This window comes from Electrophorus electricus, chromosome 6 (assembly GCF_013358815.1).
Source record: "Electrophorus electricus isolate fEleEle1 chromosome 6, fEleEle1.pri, whole genome shotgun sequence".
In the NCBI taxonomy this organism is placed as follows: Eukaryota; Metazoa; Chordata; class Actinopteri; order Gymnotiformes; family Gymnotidae; genus Electrophorus; species Electrophorus electricus.
In genome coordinates, this window is record NC_049540.1 from 13,462,043 (window position 1) to 13,485,619 (window position 23,577).

Genomic DNA, 23,577 nt, shown 5'->3' on the forward strand with positions numbered 1-23,577 from the left:
TCTCTTGTGGTTATTTTATCTTTGAGTAAATCGGAGTGTGAGTAGAAACAACCACCATCACTTAGCAGCTGACTTATCAGTAAAATGTTACCTGTGCACCAATTCTCAAAGAATAAACTTTTTTTTTTTCCTGTGACAGATGTGTTATTCCAAACTAATAATGCTTTTAAAAATTTTAATATACTAACACTAGAAGTTGTATTATTACAAGCCCTGGTGAAATTTAGTACATGTGCCCATCCTCCCAGCAAGAATGGACCATTTAACTGAAATAAGATTATTTTATTGACCATTGTTCCAAAACAAACATAAATATATTTACATTCATTCACTTTTGCATTCTATCAGGGTTACCGCATTTTGTCCAGCACATTTTTGCATTGATTATAACGTTTTAGCTTTGACTAAATCTGAGATGTGATTCTGGCTTTATTGTACATCAGGATGTTGTGTTGCAGAATAAGTATTTGTATACAAAAGACTGGCATCTATGAGCATTTCGTATTGCAAGGCATTGTTTACACAGGCAGTCAAATCAGTAATTTCCATCCATATCAGAAGCTGCATCAGATACCGTCTTTGACAAAGACAGGAACCAATAGGAACTTGGCAGATCTTTTTTTCAGTATTTTGCTTTGGACCACAATCATAATCTTTTCAGCAACTAATGATTGTTGATTGTAACTAAGCCCATGAATTCGATCACGTACAAAAGAGAAAAAGGAATCCGACCTGAGCGTCCCACGCTCTGGACGCATCCTCAGGTGGCTCGTGAGCAGCACACACCTGTGTACGTGTGGCAAACGGCACATTTGCGTTAGCAGCTACATACACAGGCTACGGGGACAGGCAATGTCAGGCAATGGGGTAGGGGGTGGGGTCTGAGGATCAGTGTGGGGTTTTGGGCTCATAGGGGCTCCGATCTGATCCCAGATCAGTACTGTTATGCATTCCCAGTTGTTGAGATAATTCAATGAGTGGTTTTAGCCTTAGCTAATTCATAAGGAGAAGAGTGCAAAAATGCATTAAGACAAAATAATGAATAAAGAAGCAGCATTCACTAGGAGGTGAAGTCATCATCTCGTAAAGCCCCATTACATGCGCTCTATGATCATCTACAACACACACACACGCTGCACACAAACATATACAGGCATTAGTACAACAGAGGTGAACTGGGGGGAAGGTCCTGCTCGGATTTAGGCCGTCCACAGAGAGAAGGAAAACTTCCCCTCTTTTGCTGATCTGCAGCCAATTTTGCAGTGTCATTTTTAAGCGTGAAGGCAGAGGCCAAAAGAGCCTATTCCTGGAGACAGGCCTCTCTCAGAACTGGCAGCAGCCCAAATCCGACCAACGTGATCCGGCTGATTAAGGATGTTTGGATTCTGGGTGGATCTGCAGGAGGCTAGAACTTCAGGAGCTGGGTTGGCGACTGCTGGGTGAAGGGTTAGGTGCTGACGAGGAGAAGCGGTGCGTGGATCAGCTAAAGAGGGAAACCCTTTATGCGCAACAGCAAAGGCAAAAGGATCTCCAGACTCCGGTCTGGCATTCTGCTTTACTCATAGGCTATACTGCACTACACACATTCACAGACCTACTCTGAGAAGCCTTTAAGCCAAATGGGTACCATTTTGAATTCAGTTGGTCTTTTCTGGAATGACATAGTCTAGCCAGGTGTTCTCCCTGAGAATCACAATTATTAGAAGGAAAAAAAAATAAATAAAATCAATCACTCTTTCTCTCTTCCATGTAGATGAGCTGACATTCCACTAGCAGCACATAAGGTGATCACATGTACCTGGAGTTGAACATAGAAGGGTAGCACCTTACACCTGCTTGGCCCCAGGCTGTGGCTGTAAATCTGCACCTACTACGGAGACATGAAGAGCTTCTGCAGGCTTGGAGGAAGCTGCCGTCTCTTCCGGGAGATGTTTTGATGCTCTTTGAGTGCAGTTTTGGGGACGTATGGCCCCGGGCGTTTCAAAGCGTCAAATTCAACATCTGGCTGGATGCTGAGTCGAACCAAAAATCTTCATCCACGTGGGTGCTCTCATCCAAAACGGTACATATGTATACATGCATACCTAATCCGTGTGCCTTTTTTTCCCAAGGGCTGCTTCAACAATACAAGCGAAAACTAAAATCTTTGCTGGACAGGAGCTGAATACCACTGACAGAACACTGCAGGACCTCCTCTAGAATACACCTGAGTCAACTGCATAATGAACAAACATGCTGAAATAAGTGCATCAGGGAAAACTAAGCTCTTCCTGCCTGAGGCTCCCAGGGCTGGGGTCTGTGAGCTTTGTGCGTAAACAAGGCAATGGAGCATTCTGGACACAATAACCTTCAGTTTAACTACCCACACACCCACCAAAAACGTTTAGTCAAAAACTATTTTTTACTCATTCTAGTGTCATTCATTCTGACTCAAAACAAAAAGAGGCTGTGTTCCACAGGTTATCAAAGTTCCTGAGTGCATTTTCCCACTTCTTACTGTTCCCATCCGGGAGACGCAATGAGAATCCAGGAAACCAATGCTCGCGATGCGCACACACCAATACTGTGAGGAGGTTCGGTTTAAAGGCGCGGGTTCCTGCCAAAGCAACATACAGGGCAGCAGTTCTAATGCGAACAGCTGAATTAATTTAATGCAAGGCCTTATACCAACCATGGTGATGTTCCTGGCCAAGTCTCAAAGAACTGACTCGTAGTGTCTGAATTTCAGCAGGTACTAATAAATCAGATCTTCATCTGGACTCTGAATTTTGTTGCTCTGAATCCATGCAAGATTCTAATCCCAAAATATGGACTTTGTACAGCCAATATCAACAACTGTTGATACTGAATACTGAACTTTCACTGTATAGATTAGAGTTAAATAAATATAATTGACAACATACTTAAAGTGAACAGAAATAAAAACGGAATTATTCTAATGAGAATGTGCACATGAAATTCAGCTGCAGGCATTGTTATATGATTTAAGGACATGTGGTTTCTGCACTTATAAAACAAACAAAACCTGAACATTTATTATGTTAATAAATATTATATGAACAAAACAGTGATATGAAAGTAGTGTGCAAATATATGTGATAATAGAAAAAACCAACAAAAAAAAAAAACCCAAAACCCAAGAGGAAAAACAAAAAAAAAACAAAAAACAAAACAAAACATATCCAATTGAAAAGGTGGATGTGGTGTGTATGAGTAGGTGTTGGTCTCAAGCCCTTTGTTAACCAACACTACCACCTACTGAAACTGTAAGACAATGACATGTAAGCAGCCTAATCAACACCGAATATCTCTGAGGAGAGAGCTCTTCCGATCTCCTGAAGCACTGAAGCCGTGTTGAACGGTGCACACTTTGTTGGCCCCGGTAAAACTCAGGTGACTGCAGTCGGCCGATCACGTGAGGGCTTCTGATTTTTGAGGGTGATGTTCTGAAAACAGCGTGTCACAATGACATCCTGCTCCGGAATGCTGTCTCGTCCCGACGGCTCCGAGTGTCATCTCAGCTTAGTTCACAACTCCTCCCATTCACAAAACAAAACTCACAGCTCACACCTCAGGACTCGGCACCCACAATTCCCCGGGGCAGGGGCAGAGGGGCCTCCCTGGACCGGCACTTCATCGCATCTCAAAGAAAACAATATAGAAAGGAACAACTAAGGGAAACAAAAGCTGATGTGGATCGTCCCGCCCTCACCGGGACTGCACCCCCAGCGTGGCCTTCAGGTTCTCGTACACCACGTAGCTGATGCTGACGGCAGGGATGACCTTCATGAAGTTGGGCGCCAGGCCCCGGTACAGGCCCGTGGCACCCTCCGTCCGCAAAATATGCCGGAACAGGCCACTCATGGTCATCTGAGGCCCCCCGTCCAGCGTGGCAGCTGAGCGAGAGAGAGAGAGAGAAGGGGAAGGTTCAATTACATACATGAAAGGGCAAACCATTAATGGTTTGGCGTACTGTCCACACTCAAAGAAAGACAGAGGGTGGAGACAAACAAGGCTGAGCAGCACCACAGTGTGGTGGATGGGGGTCAACACAGGGAGTGAAGCAGCACGGGATGCTTACCTTGAGCCTGCATGCGTGTCCTAACCAAGGCCAGTGGGTAGCTGGCTAGCTGGCCGCAGGTGCTGGACATGGTGCCACAGGCCAGCAGCACAAACACGCCCGGGTCCGCGCTGTCTGTGGCGAACCTCTGGAGCCATGAGTTCTTCAACGTCTGCGGGCAGAGGAGAGAGAGAGAGAGAGAGATAACCAACCACTCCCCATCTAATTGTGTTCAGCTTGCTTAACTTCTTTATTCACATTTGTGTAATTATTTAATTATTCAGTTTTTAATTTTGTTTTGTTTTTATTAATCCCATACGTATTATTACAGTACTTTATTATACATTTTACAGCTTTCCCAAAATTGAATTTTGAAGCCAGTGGAGTCTTAATGAAAATGAAATGAGAGCAGCTCAGTAGCAGAGCAGAGGACGCCCAACGCACCTCGTAGACGGCCAGGTCTATTCCCGCGTAGGGAATGATGCCAAGCATGTTGGGAATGTAGCCCTTGTAGAACGCCGCCAAGCCCTCCTTCTGAAGAATGCGTTTGCCACAGTCCATGATGCCCGAGTACTGACCCGTTTTCCCCAATGCTAGCCGGGTCTTCAGAACCTTCCGAGAAACACGGGGAGCCTTCGTTTAGCTCCAAAGAGCTCAAAGTGCTTCAGGGGAAATGAATTTTTAGCAGAGCATCTGTTCATCTAGACTTCTTCTCAAAGCAATGGCACAGGAAATAAAGGACATCCAAGCACACACTGCTTTACGCAAAGTCGAGGAATCGCTCAGTTTAAAAAGGACCCGGCATTTCGATGGAGCTGGCATTTCAGACCGGGTGGATGTGGCTGTCTCGCTACAACACCTGTGCAGAGGGCGGTCAGTTGCACAGACCCGCACCCGGACCACAGCAGGGTCGCGCACTCTCCTGTCTGTTCTTACCTCCATGGGATAGATGCTGCTCTGTGCGATGACACCAGCCAGAGACCCTGCCACTAGCCTCTCCAGAATGCCCAGCGTCTCCTGGTTACTGCCAATTACACGCTTTATCTGGTGGACACCAGAGTAACCATGCCAGGAAAGAAAAAAAAAAGAAAAAGAAAAAGAAAAGAATCATTAAAGGACTGATTAGAGCAGGGGTGGGCAATTAATTTTCCCATGGGGCCACATGAGAAATTGGAATGGTTTGAGAGGGCCAGACTAATATACTTAACTCAGTTCTACCCAATACCTATATACTGTATACAGTATATATACTATCCCTTCATAAAAAACAGTAAATGAAACATTACAATAACATGAAAATGTGGAGCACAGAATTATAGCACAATTTAACAAACATTTTTTTGAAAATGAGCATTTTCTGCAGCATTTAAAAAAAAAAACTAGCATCACAACTTTACACAAAAAAATCAAGTTTTTCAAAGACCAGCAGCACATTAACTTTATACAAAAATGTTCAATGAGAGAAATATAGCCTGTTTTGGGCTTGAACAAGTGCACTGAAGTCAGGTTGAATATCTGAGGTGGATATGCGAAGGACAGCACACAAGTGATCATCACAGAGAGGATCTGTATCTGGATTTGTTGAACTTCATCACTGATGTGAACTTCATGTTCACGTAGGTCGGTAGAGCCAAAGAGAACTAACATCCTCCAAGCATGCCTGGAGAGGGGCACGTTTGCAAACGCTTTTTTCTCAAGACAAATTAGCGCTGCAGAGTCCACCAAACATTCTTTGACAAACTCCCCATCAGAGAATGGCTTGCTGTTTCTTGCAATTTTGTGTGATATTACAAAGCTGGTCCTGACGGCTGCATCCCTGGATGAGTGGAGCTTTGTAAAAAATCCTTGCTGCCTTTGCAGTTTCGCTAGCAAATCTTCAGATGCCCGTGCCCGCTCTGCCTCCGTCAAGTTCTTCTATTTCTCTGCGTGTTTGGTCTCGTAATGGCGATTCAAATTGTAATCCTCAAACACAGCTATCTGCTCTCCACAAACTACGCACACAGTTTTACCTTCGACGTCAGTAAATAAATAAATAAATAAATATTTAGAAGTCCATTCCTTGCTAAAAACTCTGCATTCTGCGTCAATCTTTCTTTTTTTAACGTTAGCCGACACATTTAAGGGCTAACAGCTAACCTCGGATAAGAGCCAACTCCTAGCGATCCAACTCATTTATTGAGACGTTTGAGTTGAAGGTGCATAAGCGCACTGAGTGGAAAACGCAAATTTAAAAAACAAAAACAAAAAGTTGCCTTCAAAATAAAAGCAGTGTAGTTGTATTTCGTCAAAGTCCTTGATTCCGTGCACCTATCACAGTGTAATAGGTGTCGTAGTTACACATTTACGTTTGACTTCAAATTTTCATCTCACGAGGGCCGGTCAGAGATAATTAGAGGGCCGGATGCGGCCCGCGGGCCGTACAATGCCCAGGGCTGGATTAGAGTAATCAGATGTCACTGTAACCTGCTCATATGATACTATAACCGACTGATGGCTGTAATACTTAATAACCGATTGTCCAACGCTGCGCAGCAAGACCTACCTGCTCGTACGCCATGAACTTGATGGCGGACTCGGGCGCGATCTTCAGAACGTTGATGCCGTTCCCTCGCCATAGCGACCGGACTCCGCCCTCGCGGATCATCTGGGAGAAGCCTCCGGCGATGCACATCGTGTTGCTGCGAGAAGCGAGCACCTGCGAAAAGGCCAGGGTGACGCGTCAGTGCGCCGAACATGCGAAAGGCGTGCTTGCACAGGTCCGAAAGCCCACAGCTTTCTGAAAGACTGAACATGGAGTTGTAATCTGTTTCTTCCTTGGGTTAGTATGCGGTCTCCTCTCCCAGAGGCTTGGCGACGGTCTTTACCTGCATGAGAACTTTGAGCCGGTCCAGGGGCGCCGTGCAGGTACGGGACACGGCGCCGGCCCCGCCTCCCGCCACTAGGTGCCGCCACCACATGCCCGTGTCCTTCTCCTCCGCTGTGAACTCGTCAGGGACCATCAAACTCTCCCCCACATCAAATATCTGCATGGAGCACGTCACACGCGTTACGTAAGAAGGCTGGGCCTGTCTCCTTGACAACACAGCTTTTAAAAAGAATGCTTTACTACAATGTTTGATTTTTATGAAAGACCTTTAAAAGCAAGCTGTCTTAAGCTGAGGGAGGGGCTTAAGTACCAGTTCATATTCATATTCATTACATATTAATATTTTTTTCTGCCACTGACTGAAAACTGGTCTGCTCAAACCAATGAAAAGAATCAATCACATATGGATTATGCCGGATGAAGTCATGTATGATTAACGAATCCACTCTGTGTTCCCTATCTGGTTTGCGGTGATAAGGAATGATGTGCTTTATCTGAACGAGAGGGGGCGAAGCTGGGCGGGGTGGAGATGCCGGGCTGGCCCACACTAGCCAGGACTACTTCCATACCTGATAGAAAAAAAACCCTGATACGCACTCTAAATAAATAAATTAATGAATGAATTGAAAAAAGAAAACGCCCCCAGCTTTCTTCACACAGTGTCACCCAGGGAGGCACACAGAGTGCCTAAACAAGGAGATTAGCGCATCTGATCCTGTGTGGTCCTTAATGGAATTTTCCTGCCTCCAGAAGGATGCAAGAGTTTGACTGAATCTTTACGGCCATGAATGATGAAATGGCCGCATGTCTTTATGTATAGGAGTCTGTTTTCGGGAGTCTGTGTATCGGAGGAAGCACAGTTCCTGTCAGAGTAAATATTTTTTGACCGACTGTGCCAGGACATGAACTAACAGGTACAACTTTTCTTAGCTCTGTTTACATAAAGTATTTGCTTCTTAATCATCTTGTAGACCAAAGAGTAAACAACAAGGCCCAGAAACAAATACAAACAGACAGCACTCCAGTGCTCCTGGAAGTGCAGGGGTGCAGGACTGGGCCCTACCGTGGAATGCTTCCAGTAGAGGATGATTTCCGGGATGTTGTCAGCTGGGTGAAGCAGGTGGTAATCCCTCCACTCGTTCCAGTCGATGGTCATCGTGCCGTTCTTGTCCATGCTGTTGGGGGGTGGGGGTACACAGACAGCTTAGCTATGGAGGAACTGGGGATCTTTTGTGCTCGCCTGTCCTGACTCCTACCAACGATAGTTAAGCGCATTACCCACAGCTCCCGCTCACAGCCCGGTGGATGGGATTTGTGTTATCCTGCATGCAGAGGTTTCAAAGTTCAAGCCCCTTTCGGAGACACGGTCCACATTTGTCGTGGCAAAAATGTATCTTCCCATGTTCTGAGATGTCTCAGTCAAAAAGGGCATAAAAAATGAAGAGCGAAGACCCGCTACTGTTAAATATCCCACAACTTTTTGCTGGATATGCTTTTGTTTCAAAGCAGCACCAAATGGGGGGGTGGGGGGGGGGGGGGGGGGGGGGGGGGGGGGAGTTAGGCTGGAATAAAGAAAAGCGGTAAAGCCAAAAGAGCAGAAAGCAAACGAACGAGGGGAGAGGGTGATGCAGACAAGAGCGATGCAGGAAGAAGAACGCTTACTTACTACATTATGGGGGCCCAGATATGGCCCCTCCTAATTCTGAGGAGACGCAGATAGGAGGGAGAGTGTGATAATGTGAGAAAAAGAGAGAGAGAGAGAGGGAGAGGCAGGCAGCATGTGGAGAAACAGCAGAAAGACGCAGTGTTACCCCCCCCCCCACACACACACAATGCCATCTCAAGTATAGTTAAGAAGCTCGTAGTTGCATAGAGATTAAACATGGATCAAATTGGTTATACTTAAATGGCTGATGCAATTTTTAACAGGCATAGCTAATGAATGCAGTTCAGTGTTTAAAAAAGACAAGGTGGTAAACATGAGGGAGAAAATGAAATGAAGGGCGGTGGAAGGCCAAATGATTGATGTCTGCGCAGATCTACAGGCAGGTGAACTAACCTCTTGAGGATTTTCTCGGCCTGCTGCTCAGATATGTGCACCCCAAGGTCTCTCAGTGACTGCATTATCTCCTGTGAATCAATGCGACCTAGAGAGAGGGAGAGGGGAGGGGGGGGGGTGAGAGAGAGACACTAAGAATTAACATACCAAAACAATAAAATAAAATGAACCCCCCCCCCCCCCCCCCCCAGCATACCAAAGAAATCCCTGTCCTTACCATCGTTCTTCTTGTCCAGACTTTTGAAGACCAGACGCAGCTTCTTCTCATGGTCCCTCAGGTAGTGCACAAACTCTTCAAAGTCCAGCTGCCCATCCAGGTCCTTATCTCCAGCTTTTACGATTTTCTGAACCAACCACACACACACACACACACACACACACACACACACACACACACACACACACACACACACACACACACACACACACACACACACACACACACACACACACACACACACACCAGATTAGTGGCAAAGGCCAAGGGAACGTCCAGATAGGAGGTTCATGAAGTCATGGAGATGACTGCTTTCTGAGGAGCGCAGACATATGGGCCGTGTTTGGTCAGACATATGGGCCGTGTTTGGTCAGACATATGGGTTTGGTCGGGGCTGCTCTGAAAGGTTGACTGCGCACGTTGCTGCTCCCATTAGCGCTGTTTGCTACTGTCCTGGCAGCAGTCTATTGAGTGCAAGGAACATGAGCTTTCAGGGGCAACTGCCTGAGAGAAACATCCCATCTAGACCCATCTATGGTTCAAGCCATTGAGCTTAATGCGCTTGAGGAACGGATGCTAATGGAGGCGAGGGTTTAATTTTTAACTTCATTTTCCTCTATGAGAATGGCCTCATGAAGCTTTCATATACACTTATTCATATACTTCCCAGAATATGATATTATTCTGAGTACTTGTCATGCACACTCATTATTCACCAGTTACATAATCCTGAATAACACCTTGGGCAGAATGAGCAAATTTTGACTGGAACCGGTGTAATATTCAACTACTCTGTTTAATATTCATGCATGCACTGACCAAAGCATTAGCTGTTCTAATTAACTCTGGTGCCTTGGTCATCTTTACTTTGTGGATGCAGTGTCCCAGGAGGGGGTAGGGGTGGTGGTGGTATGGAGTAATTATTAGGGGTCCTCTGGTCGACCTAGCGGGCCTGAAGACATTTCTCCCCTTACACCCATAAATGGGATCCATGGGCAGTTACAGAGAACTGCTATGAAGCGAACGGCTTAGGTGGCCAAGGGGGTGACTCGTGAAACACTGCAGTAAACAAACTGGCGCTTTAGAAGCCAAAGGCATTTTGTGGGAATATGCCAGCCTGGAGGATCTAACATTGAGTTAATAACTACAAGCCACCCAGTGTGAAACGTTAATTAAGAGAAGCCAATCGGAGAATAGCATTGCGTTAAGTTTATATCACGGTGTAACACTTTTAATAAACAAACACTCATCTTTTATTTAACAATGGACGCATGATAACAGTAGGCTACAAATGGTACAAACCAACAACAAAATTATAATACGCAGGGAACGTAGCTAATTATTCTAGGAAACGAAAATAATGTGATCACTACAAAAAGAGACAGAAGTCATCAAGGCACTTTCCAAGTCTGCCTGCTAGACTAATCCTGAAAGCAGTGGTTAAAGCCAGTGGACTTAAAAATCACAGCACTATATGCACACCTTCAAGACTGAAGCTGCACTCCGAGATTCAATGAGAACATGCTGTGCCATAATCTGGTTTAATACAACCCATTTTAAAAAAGCACTGATTTAAATCATGAAATAATTTTGAGGTCACCGTAATCCAAATTTTGTTCCAAAACAGAACTGAACAACAGCCAAACGATGCCATTTATCCCGCTAGTAAAGTTATATGGATAACTAAATGAGGTTATAAATAAAAATGAACAGGGAAGCTCCTAAACGTATCTACTGGAAACACAATGGGTTAAAATATATAACCCCAAAGCCCCTGTAAACTACATGGAAGATTGCAGCTCCGTTATCAAAATAACCGTGTTATTTCACACATTTACAATCAAACCAATATTCCAGAAAGCAACGGCAAACATGTAAAAAGTCTGCAAGCCATATGCAGTATTAGTGGACAGAAGGCGGTAGCATCAATAACATACCTTTCGCCACTTTCTGTACGTAGTGAATTCCTGAGATGTTAGAAATAAACTGAGTTTAAAAAGAGACTTCAACTCAGACGGCAAACTATTTGCTTCGAAATATTCAAATTCAGTCTGATTTGTATTGGGAACAGGCACGTAAATACAGAGGCCCAGCATTTCTTGCAGGAGCAGACATTAAATATTCCTTTAAGCGGTGATTAATAATCACAACCGTGCAAAAGCTCTGCCCAGTCCGTCCGAGCAGACTGCGCTGTTAAAAGACGCGCCGTAATAAAGCGGCTCAACAGTCCCGCCCTCCACGCCTTGGTGGGGAAATTCTCTAACGTGATTGGCTGAGCAACGCCGGCTCCGCCTTCTTTTATTTCTGAATCAAATTTCAAGGGTGTGGATCACGAAGCGCAGCTCGCAAAATGTCACGGAAGATTAGCTCGTTCATTATTAATGGGGTAGGGATTATAAACTGCGCTATGTCTTCTAATCAAAATAATTTTAAAAAACGATGCCGATACTGCTGAAACTGAACGTTTCTATGGACTGCGACCAAAGTTGACTCATGCCCATAGTTAGCTAGATGGCTAGTTACTAGCAAGCTTGATCACAGGTGACAGACTGAATGGAACACAACACACACAAAACAGCCATCCCCTCATGACAATGTTGTAGCAGACTTATAAGCAGTGATGTTTCCCCAAATAATAGAATTTTGCTCCACTGATTTGCTGGTCCAGTCAGACAGACAGCGGGGAAAGGATACAAAGTTTCTTGATTTGAAGCTTGTGAGAAAATATTTGCCCCCCCTCCTGGGGTATGGCAGGAGTCCAAGGATGGCCATTTCAACAACTCTTCCATTAGTTTTGCTGATTTAGCAGTGCTAAATGTTATCATGTTCTGTGTGGTCTGTAACTACACTGCCTGCACTCAATCGTGGAAGATTAAAAACCTGAAAGAATAATGAGACAAGCAGTGAGCACTATTTATAGTTGTCAGTTCAAGCACTACCACTACCAGGTTGCCACTGTTGGGTCACTGGGCAAGACCCTTAAACCTTAAACCTGCACCTGCTTTAGAGAAAAGGTCCAGCACTCTTAAGAACCTGTGAAATGGGCCACCCCTGACTCCACATGCAATAGTTTTAAGTGGATACACTGCAACGGCAGAAAAACAGGACAGAAGAGAGGGACATTCAAGCAGGCTGCAGTGAGTGGGGAACATATAGCTTACTGACTGTTTTCATCACGCCGGCAAAGTTACTTTATGGATACAGTTTCCAGCTAAAACGTTTAGACGTTCAGAACCTTCAGAAACAAAGAGCAGCAGGGAAACTGGTCAGCACATTCAAAAGATCACTCTGACATTTGGAAGCCAAGGGCAGACAACATGGTGTCTCTCGTACGTGTTAATGCAGACCTCCGAAGAGCCTGCAGCATTCACCAAATGCAGACGGCGCTGTTAAAAGACGCGCCGTAATAAAGCGGCTCAACAGTCCCGCCCTCCACGCCTTGGTTGGGAAATTCTCTAACATGATTGGCTGAGCAACGCCGGCTCCGCCTTCTTTTATTTCTGAATCAAATTTCAAGGGTGTGGCTCACGAAGCGCAGCTCACAAAATGTCACGGAAGATTAGCTCGTTCATTATTAATGGGGTAGGGATTATAAACTGCGCTAAGTCTTCTAATCAAAAATAATTAAAAAAAACGATGCCGATATTGCTGAAACTGAACGTTTCTATGGACTGCGACCAAAGTTGACTCATGCCCATAGTTAGCTAGATGGCTAGTTACTAGCAAGCTTGATCACAGGTGACAGACTGAATGGAACACAATACACACAAGACAGCCATCCCCTCATGACAATGTTGTGGCAGACCTATAAGCAGTGATGTTTCCCCAAATAATAGAATTTTGCTCCACTGATTTGCTGGTCCAGTCAGACAGACAGCGGGGAAAGGATACAAAGTTTCTTGATTTGAAGCTTGTGAGAAAATATTTGCCCCCCCTCCTGGGGTATGGCAGGAGTCCAAGGATGGCCATTTCAACAACTCTTCCATTAGTTTTGCTGATTTAGCAGTGCTAAATGTTATCATGTTCTGTGTGGTCTGTAACTACACTGCCTGCACTCAATCGTGGAAGATTAAAAACCTGAAAGAATAATGAGACAAGCAGTAAGCACTATTTATAGTTGCCAGTTCAAGCACTACCACTACCAGGTTGCCACTGTTGGGTCACTGGGCAAGACCCTTAAACCTTAAACCTGCACCTGCTTTAGAGAAAAGGTCCAGCACTCTTAAGAACCTGTGAAATGGGCCACCCCTGACTCCACATGCAATAGTTTTAAGTGGACACACTGCAACGGCAGAAAAACAGGACAGAAGAGAGGGACATTCCCACAGGCTGCAGTGAGTGGGGAACATATAGCTTACTGACTGTTTTCATCACGCCGGCAAAGTTACTTTATGGATACAGTTTCCAGCTAAAACGTTTAGACGTTCAGAACGTTCAGGAACAAAGAGCAGCAGGGGAAACTGGTCAGCACATTCAAAAGATCACTCTGACATTTGGAAGCCAAGGGCAGACAACATGGTGTCTCTCGTATGGGTTAATGCAGACCTCCGAAGAGCCTGCAGCATTCACCAAATGTAGCCCAGCTAGAATTAGATGTATGGGCCCAAATATGTAATGCTGTATGTCCCCGTCAGGTGATTCAACTGACATATCGGCTGTCGCAGTGTGTTTAACGCTGTTGCTCAGGGGACCCAAACGGTGCCAAGCGTGACTGGCCACTAATCTTCACATTCCATCCTGGTACATTGTGGCATCATTACTGAGAGTGCACATCTCCCCTGCATTACAAACACATAATTGTTACTCAGTATCTCATTTAAACATTTTCTGCAACAACACTCCTCCCCCCAAACACCTCCCCTCGGGACGCCACAAACGTCTCATCAAAGGGCATTTTTTTATGCATTCGTTTAACAACCAGGTGAAAAAGGAAAAAAAAAAAAAAAAAAGAGAGAGAGAACAAGGGTATGTCTGCCAGCAGTTTGTGCCGTCATCACAGCCTAGGATCAAACCAGCATGTGCATGTGAAGTTCGCTCCATCCAGCCAATCAGGTAACGGCAAGTGCACGTCTCAGGTTTACCCCACAGTTGCAGAGGACGCAGTGCCAGATGGCATTTGCTGGAGCTGGACCCCTTTGGAGCAAGACCACTGGGTCTCTGCAGGTCGCTGTAGACCTGCCTGATGCACACACGGGCCCCTTTATCACCCATGTGTGAAAAGAACTCATTCACTGCAGAGCTGAGTGATAAGGCAGACAGCAGCTATGACATAATTTAACATTACTACCTTGGGGCTACGCTAAGCACCGTTTTTCCCTCTAGCTGCCTCTGTTGTGACATTAAGGTTTTTTTCAGAACTATGACCACTTAATCTAGTTCACTTTACTACCTTTCCTGTATCAGGCCAGATTACAATACATTACGGTGATGATTTTGAATTAAATAACACTGTCAGCAGACAAGGTATACTGAGAATGTTCTCTATTATAAGACTAGTTGACCTGCACCATGAAAAACCATCCCACATTTGCACAAAGCACTCTTAAAAGCTAATGTGTAAGACAATATGTGCCTTTAGGATACGATAATGTATAAGCGGTAGACACTGAAAGCGAATGACAGCAGACTGTGTCTCTCGGGTTGACCAAATGTTCTAAAGAGAACTGAAACTTGCAGCTTTGAAGCTCGAAGTCCAGGTTAGGCTTTGTAAAGTGACTCATACTGCAGTACCTGCCCGAGGTCCTTAGGGGGCGCCACCAATATCAGCACTGTGGTTTTCTTTGCTGGTGGCAAGTCGTGCTCCGCTGTTTGACCAGCCGTGCGTGTGGCATGCTGCTTGCAGTTGGATGTCGCTGCAGTATTCAAGGCCGGTTCCTCGTTCTTCTCGGCCAGCGGATCTTCACCCTTGCACGCCGATGAGCTCTGGAACCATCTGGACATGCTCGACCACATGTCCTGGAGCATGTTTAGAGAGATGCTTCTGATACGCTGCTGGCTGCTAGTACCTCTCGGTATGCGTGGTTGTGTGTGTGAGAGTGAGAGTGAATAAGAGAACGAGAGATCGAGGAAGAGACCGACACACAAGTGTGTAACTGTCCCTAACTGACTGAAATGGATATTTGTATGGGTGTATGCTTATCCTTAGGTTCTGTGCAATAACACAGAAATTCACAGATGTCTGGAGGGAGAGAGAGAGACAGAGTGTGTGTGTATGTATGTATGTGTGTGGAGGGCACTGAGACAGCAGTGTATTAGGCCAGGAGGATGAGGGCAGCTGGGGACACCAGCACAATGCAGCTTTTGCAGCACTCACCTACACAACACACACACCCCTACACAACACACACACACACACACACAGTCTCCTCAGAAACCTGGAAACACAGTTAGCCAACCAGCCCTCCCAGTCCTCTTGCAAAACAACGCATCAAACTTCAGCTTGTAAAACTTCCCCAGATGCTTGCCTCCAGCAGGTCCCGTAGTCCTACATCATTCGCAGGCCAAAGAACCGGTAAAACTAACAGAGAAATCCCCACACAGCATGTGATCAGCAGTGAGTGCAAGGACACTGCAATTGAAACTCTCTCTCTGAGTCAGCCAGCTGCTTGGATGACCGGGCAGCTCCACAGCAGCAGCCTACGCTGCCGGCGAACAGTGCTGCAGTTCAAAGTAGAAGAATGCCGGTAGAAAAAGCTGCAGGCTCACTGCAGCCTCCCCTCAGCCAATCAGAACCGACCACACTATCCAGTCTTTCCCGAGTAGCCTGTCAGAGGCCAGAAGACTGACGATTAATGGCTCCATCGCTTGCCATTCAGCACTGCAGAAAATCTGCTGATTCCACCACCCCCCTCTACCCCATACTGTGCTGTGCCCTTTTCTCCCCGCTCAGTCAATTTGTCACAGAATCACCATGGAAACTATACTCGCATCAGCCACAAACACTCACATACACATTTTTTAGAGCGCTAACCTGAGTCTCTTCCTCCCAGGTATCACCTGTGTCCGCCCAGCTGAACTTTAACCTCACCTCGCAGCTGCACTGCGGAAATAAGTCATGGGCCAACTTTGGGAACTTTGGGTACCACTAAGTAATGATTGATGTGATGTCCTCTACATCGAGAAAGATTCTCGATATCTCTACACAGAAGGCACAGTCATCATCGTCAAACATCAAATTTGGCAGCCTAGCCGTTACAAAAACACATAATAATAATAATAATAATAATAATTATTATTATTATTATTATTAGTATTATTAACAACTTGAAATCGCCTTACCTTCTGTTTTCTAGAAGGTCAATCAAGTTACAGATCAGGCATCACTAACAGTGGCAGGGCCGCTTTAAGAGTTAATAAATGAAGACGGCAGCGGGCGCCCTCTACTGATGAGAAGGGATGGAAGTAACGGATTGAGTCATTCCAAGCCAACTCACTCAGCACTCCCAGTCATGTCATGGATTATGTGAAAGCCTGAAATACATTCAGGACACCTGGCAAAATCCTATAGTCCTACATCATCTATACAAGAACCATTACCAACATGGCTTGGTCAATGCCATGTTTATTCGATCTCAGACATGATCAACGTTGTGCTGTGTAGGAGTATAAATGACACAAATCAACATTTTAATATAACCTATTCTTTCCTGTCTGACGTTGGTTTGTTATAATTTTAGTACGTTAAAGGAGCAAAATGCAAAAGGGTATCATTTCTATTCAAGAGGATAACATGGTCCAAAAACCTGTCAGCTTGGCTGTTGACGTGGCATTACAAAGTTGCTCAATGTCCTTCACTCAGTACTGTATGACAAAATGTAAATTAAAGTGTGTGTGTGTGTACTTTTATGCATGCTTTTTGCTATGATTATAAAATTACAACATGAAAATGGGATGGGATAATTTTTTTTGTGTGTAAATACTATAACTTAAATAGCAATAAGTCCATTAAAGGAGAAATAAGTCATTTTTCATATAATTCTTCTTTACGTTAATGAAACAGTCATTATAGTAACACCTACTGGCCTGGATGTTTCAGAGATTCTATAAACCTACTTCAAACATTGCTGACTCCATGTGGAGGACTCGCTCTATGGAGCATAAACAATCATTTGAGAACTACAAAGCAATTTGGTTCTTATCTGATATGAGCAGCACTTTAGAGAAAAAGTGAAAATAATAAATAGATTCATAAATATTGTTTAATACTTCTTGGTGGTAAAAATGACTTTGCTGCTTTAGTGTACATCCTTTCCAACAGTTTGCCCCTTTATCTTCAGGCATATCTGCAAGTAAGATATCTATCCAGAAATCCACCCAAATAGAAAAATTCATTCATTTTCTATTGTCAAAGAACTTGCATTCAAAAATCTTGTCAATGCTGAATCCTCAATAAGGTCATTTCTAGACCTGCTCTTCAAACCAACAAATTAGGAAGCTGCCTCTCAAACGAAGGTCAATTTAATGTCGCATCTCAGTGGAGTCAGCTATGACCGCACATCACAGAAGTTAATGGCGTCACTGGATAGATTAAGAAAAATTGGAAAAAGAATGATGCATACAAAAGGCTATCATCTACATCCTTGCCAAGCAATGTGGAACAAAACAGGTCCTTCATAAATGGGGCATAAATTGTTGCAGAAACTGCTGAAGATACACGCAATCGCCTGCTCATTCTCCTGCGTTTGCCATACTTTCTTTTTCCTTTTTTAAATCAGCCTCATTAAAATTAAATCATGGTGGTAATTTTCCAGCCTGTGTCAGTGTCATGAATAAATCACGTGTTTCTAATGGCTTTTTCCTCACTGTACATTCTCATATTAAAGGAATCCTGCAAATCATACATTAACTCTTGCTTTGTGCTGTACAGGCCGAGTCCTGCGTAACAAACTGCCATCTTGAATGAACACTGTGCTGCCACGAAGCATCTGAACATCCTTCAGCCTGAGGCGAGTGCGCACATGGGACGGCTACTCAGAAGAACGGAAGCTTCCTCTAAGATGACTCATCAGCACCCTTAAAGATGGTGTCCGGAAGTACTCAGGCCCTGAGCTAATAGCTGGAGCAATCCTGCTGACAAAGAAAGTTGATATCAAAGTCAGGTTTGTGCATGTTAAGACTAGGCACGCAAGAGTAGGTATCGATATTTTTGCGTTTTTCTGATGATAATTTATATAAATCACGCAAATTTAACATGAAACTCCTCTGGCTGCAGATAAAGAAGATCTTATAGTATTTCTGAGAATATAACAGTGCAGTGTAAACATATTGACTACCTGCATCTGTAAACAATGCTAAGAAACACCATTGCTTTGCTTTACACAATAATTAATGAAAGCTTGTCAGACTACGTAGATGGTTACACTGTGCCATTGTGGCCAGTACAATACACCATAAAAATATATACTGCCATATTTAATACAGAACTGCTGCAAATTTCTAAATTTCAGTCATCATGCTACAAAAGGAACCTGGACTCGGTCCCATCAGGCCACTTCTTCATCCTCTGCGGCCCGATGACGACCTGACTTGCTCCTCGGCTGCTGTAGCCCGTTGGAGACGCCGCTTTCTGGGCTGAACTCCGGGGCAGCAGGTACAGCGCAATGGGCAGTGGCGGCCCCGCTTTTTGCTTGGTCGTTTCCTGCCGTTTTCCTTTGACCCCCTTTGAGCCACGAGCTATTTCAGTCCACAGCATCACTGACCATTGGTACTTTTTTTGCTTTCTGCACCATACTTGATAAACAAAACATTCTTCAAAACATTCTGTGTGACAAAGCCCAGGAAAACAGCCATTAATTTGAGAGATGCCAGAACTGGTACAACCAAATGCCAGTTATCATGCACCAAGATCCCTCGACCTACCTGTTCCAGCACTCAGGTGAGCACTGTGATGATGCAATGCCAGTCTGCCCGATTTATATTATATATCGCGATCATGTGACATTACTTTATAAGACGTAAAAATGCTGTAAATGCAAATGTAAAAACTACAGTGTAAGACAATAAATGCACAAGGACAATCTGGACACATTTCCGTCAGCTGTTCTTTGCTTGCCCAGCTGACGAAGGACCTATGTCCAAAACATCCTGTTTTGTCTGGACACCATGTGTACTACACTGCAATTTTTACTACTATTACTACAGCTCACACACGCACACATCCGGCTTTCTGTCTCCAGCCACATCTGGTTGTCTATTCTTGATCTCTTTCTCAATATAGCCAGGAAGGGAGTGGGCCAGGATGTTTCACCAGAAGGAGCCAAAGTTCCCCCACCTCAAATAACAACCAAGTGACAACTATCATGTTGTTCACCTAACTGTTTGTAGAATATTCTCTGTATCTAACACCTCAATCTCACCTCACGCTGTAAGATTGCGCCAGCTAAGGGCATAAATACAGCTGAACTCATTATGGACCAAAATATTAGCTCAACGGCTCAACGCCATTTTGCATGACTGAATGAAGATGTATTACTTCTTCCTAAAGGTACAGGAAGAAGTAAAATCTTGTGAGAACCAGCCAGCTATGATGCTGCACCAGCTCATGGGGCAGCGGGAGGTGTTGCGTTCTCTCTCATTCATAAACCCCTCACATTGTGAATCTTGTTGGCTGGAGGCTCAGGTTACACTTGAACGGTTAATTGGTGGGACAACTAATGGGTAACTGTTTACAAAAAGCTAGGGGCAAAGGTTAGAGGAACAAAGATAACACACACACACACACACAGCACACCTTTTGCATGTCTACATGTGGAACGGAAATATTCGCACATGGAAGAGAGGGAGAGAAGAGGTTAAGAGGACACAAAGGCAGCTGGGATATCCCACACGCTACGTCTCATTCAACAAGCAGCAGGAGACTTGTCACAAAACCAGAACTCCCCACTTCCTCATCTTGAGCCATTTACCAACTGACTTAACAAAAAAAGAAAACGCACCGGTTCACCGGTTTCATTTCATGTCATCAGTAAAGATGGCACTTCAGTGACCCGCCCCTGGCTGTCTCCACTGCTCTCACTAACCCTACCCTGGCTGTCTCCCCTGCCCCGGAAGGTTCCTGTGGTGCCTCAATTTGCAAGCTATTCACGGGTGATTAGAAACATTTCACTTGCAAAGCATTTAGGCAGCCACGGGCCACTCAAGCCTGTGTGTCAGAGCACACGGCCACTCCGGGGTCCTCCCGTGGAGAGACAAACTCCCTGCCAAGGGACCATTTGACCCGGCCTAGTTGCTCAGGCTCAACGGAACCCCGCCGACTAATCGGTTTCTGCCCATTGCAATGGAAATTTGACTCGTCCAAGATGCTTTGGCGAGCTTCTGAACAAATGGGCCTCATGTGCCTAATTTGTGCCGTCGGGCAACGGGCCGGATCTGTCGGGATCTCCCAAAAAAAATGTCTGACGGATAAAGGGTTCCAAAAAATCCTGATAATGAAAAGCGAACTACATAGTTCACATGCTGGGGCGTGTGTTCTGCCTGAACCAATTGGAGAACGTGCCGCAAGAAGACCCATTCAGGTGTCTGTTAAGGACTAGCAGGTTGATAAAGGCTCTCGGATGCCGGGTGAAATGTCTTTAAGAGACTAGGGCAATATTATAGCACTGATTTGTCATTATGGGGTAATTCAATTGACCTGGCTGATTGGTCACAGGCACAACCAGGTAGTCCACAAGCAATATGAGAGTACAATAAAGGTAGATGAATGGATGATATCCAGAATGAATCTAAATGATTGAGAAGAACTAGGATAACATAGCTGGAGGAGGCCCTAAATCCAATGATCACTTATATCAGAGGCATTCTGTGCTTTAGTGCAATCAGATAGCTGGTGCCCCATCTCATCAGACATCTTAACTGTTTCGTTATCAGGTTAATACCCCATTAACAATATACAGCAATGTTGATCGCATCTGGGCACAGATACTCATGCATGCACAGGCACATGACACATACAGATGGTGCAGGTTTGGGCACCGTAATCTCAGCGCACGCAAGTCTGGCAGAAGTAGGTTGCATACCAAAATATAAAGCATTTCCTCATCTGCATGAACCCACGCACTCTCCTCATATCAGTGACAGTTCAGACCTCTACGGATACAGAAGTATTTACACTGAATCACAAATAATTTCATAGAAAAACCAAGATTTAGTAGGATGCAATTTTCAAATTGCAAGTCTTGACAATATCAAATCCTCAACAAGATTCTTTTATTGCTTTCCAAGAACTGGGACATCTATTGCCCCATTATGACATTATAGCAATCAGTCGCAAATACATTTCATTATATTTCTTGTATATGAGAAAGGTTGATGTTTGTGGACCATAAACACAGACCTAGAGCATGGATTACAGAACATAATCTGTCAGAAAAACAACTCAAGATATTTCTCCTGCCAAATCGTAAAAATACAGCACAAAGCTTGTCTCCCACAAGACACCATACAGTATCCCTGATATTTTCTCAGAACAGGGCTGACCAAACGGAAGACCACTGGCATTATTTCATAAGGAGAACGATTGCACCCCTAACTGTCTCAGATTTTCTAACTTTGACTATATTGCTCTGAATAAGGTACTGAATAAGGTACAGCAATGCTTCAGTGCCAATAACCACAGCTGTGTTTCAGCGCCAGTAATTGTGGTTCAAGCCCCCGGGATGTTTAACCTCATTAAACATGGCCTGTGTTATCATACTTCTGGTTCTCCTTAGAGTCTTCTCTTCTGTCTAGTGGTCTCCCTCTGAGCCCAGGTGAACTAGATTCTTATTTGATGAAGATTCGTTAATTCCCTTTGAACATTAAAGGCAGATGTTTTTTGCTGAGAAGAGAAAGGAACATCTGGCAACTACCGACACACACAAAAGCGCTGTAGCCCTGTTTGGCCACCAAAAATGTTTTTGTGCATTTCCCGAACACATTAAGGTGCCGGCTTTCATGGCCTTAAGTCTCAGAGCTGAACACCAGTGAGTATTTACCAGACTGTTATGTTCCAGCAGAGCCCTGGAACGACGGCCAAAAGACCCCAGCCAAATTAGAAAGTATTGCTTAAAACACCGCTTAAAACACGACTTCCATCACTATCACATTTGAAAATGGGAACTAAGCAGGATGGACGAAAATAAACTCCATGACATAACTGAGTAGTAGATCTATGAGCAAGAAACTATTTATGCAATAATGTGGGAGCATCACCTGCTTTGTTCTTGCTTCCTACGATTACAATGGTCATTTGTTCCCATAAGCAGCCAGGCACACGCACTAAAACATTGAAAACAATACTATCTAGCATAATCCCCACGGTAGGACAAACACCCTGAGAGAAAGCATGCAAAGTTGGGCTTTACACTACTGTTAGAAGGCAAATGGTGAGCTAAGTTCAAAGAAAGTCTCGCTTATTTTGGCTAATTAGAGCTAGTTTCTTAAACGTCTACAACAGAGCACAAGACTTGTGAAAGTACTTAGCTAACTTAATAATGCCAGCTGATTTTAAACCATGACTGTTACTCATCGTTCTAACTATTCTGGAGCATGCTATCTAAAGAAACATTATACCCTGATCTCTCACCCTAAGTTCATGCTGGGTGCGATGGACCCCAAGTTTCCTCAGCCCGATGGTCAAGTCGTTGACGCAGATCCCGCCGTCTCCGTTTACGTCCAGAATCTGAAACAACACCTTCAGGCGATGCTCCTGGTCCGGTCCGCCGCAAGTCTCGCAGCTATGCAGCGAGGCGGACGGCTCGTCCCCATGTTCACTGAAATGTTCGCTGGACAGAGCCGAATGCATGGACGTTGTCCTCATGCCACTAGCGCCGGGATAGGAGCCCTGATATTCCTCCGATCGACACTGACAGAAAACTCCGCTAAGTAACGGAGAAACAAACGACCTTCGCTGCATCGCGCGAATTAAAGTGTCGAATCGTTATCAGTTAACTAGTTAGCTAATGAAATGAGCAATGTGCGAATTCTCTCGGTCAGAAAGATAATTAAATTTAACAGAATATCGTATGTCCCAACAACTTGGCCAAGTTCGTATACAAAAAAGACGACCGTCAATACTTCAGAGGCTGTATCGAAGACGTTTATTTCGAGGCAGCCAGCTAGTCCTTGTGCTAGCCGGCTAACGCTAACCGAGCTAACCCGCCCGTGTTTAATTAGCGCTCAGGTTGCTACTGCTGTGATCAACACAGCAGCAGGGTTTGCCGTTAAATCGATCACATCTGGTTGGTGAATGGTCCTCGCACACGTTCCTCCTTTCTTTGTGTATAAATTCAAATGGAATCAGAAGAATAAGACTTAAAAAAAGACAGGTACCAATCCACTTGAAACAGCGAAGCTGCTACAACAGCTGGCAAGCTGTCGGCAAAAGTGATGAGGTGGAT

The 23,577-nt window shown here is 44.6% G+C and overlaps 1 protein-coding gene across 3 annotated transcripts; it reads right to left on the reverse strand.

Moving 5' to 3' along the window:
- Positions 1–261: 261 nt before the first annotated feature.
- On the reverse strand, positions 262–23,241 carry slc25a25b (solute carrier family 25 member 25b). 3 transcript variants are annotated; one of them, XM_027010253.2, is made up of 11 exons: positions 22,764–23,241; positions 9,203–9,329; positions 8,986–9,073; positions 8,593–8,628; positions 7,990–8,101; positions 6,925–7,083; positions 6,603–6,755; positions 4,997–5,104; positions 4,505–4,672; positions 4,082–4,232; positions 262–3,896 (listed from the first exon to the last, which is right to left on the reverse strand). In XM_027010253.2, the coding sequence occupies exons 1-11, from the start codon at positions 23,091–23,093 to the stop codon at positions 3,709–3,711; spliced, it is 1,620 nt and encodes a 539-aa protein (XP_026866054.1). In that variant the 5' UTR covers positions 23,094–23,241; the 3' UTR covers positions 262–3,708. The 3 variants fall into 3 exon arrangements, with proteins under 3 accessions (XP_026866054.1, XP_026866056.2, XP_026866055.1); XM_027010255.2 differs by lacking the exon at positions 22,764–23,241 and adding an exon at positions 14,933–15,437; XM_027010254.2 differs by lacking the exon at positions 8,593–8,628.
- Positions 23,242–23,577: the final 336 nt, after the last annotated feature.

Excerpts from the sequence above, each read along its gene's own strand:
- slc25a25b (XM_027010253.2), bottom strand. The coding sequence starts at position 23,093 with ATGCAGCGAAGGTCGTTTGTTTCTCCGTTACTTAGCGGAGTTTTCTGT. Across the intron at positions 6,756-6,924 it reads GGCTCAAAGTTCTCATGCAG|GTGCTCGCTTCTCGCAGCAA; the intron begins GTAAAGACCGTC and ends GCCTTTTCGCAG. Across the intron at positions 4,673-4,996 it reads GCAGCATCTATCCCATGGAG|GTTCTGAAGACCCGGCTAGC; the intron begins GTAAGAACAGAC and ends GTTTCTCGGAAG.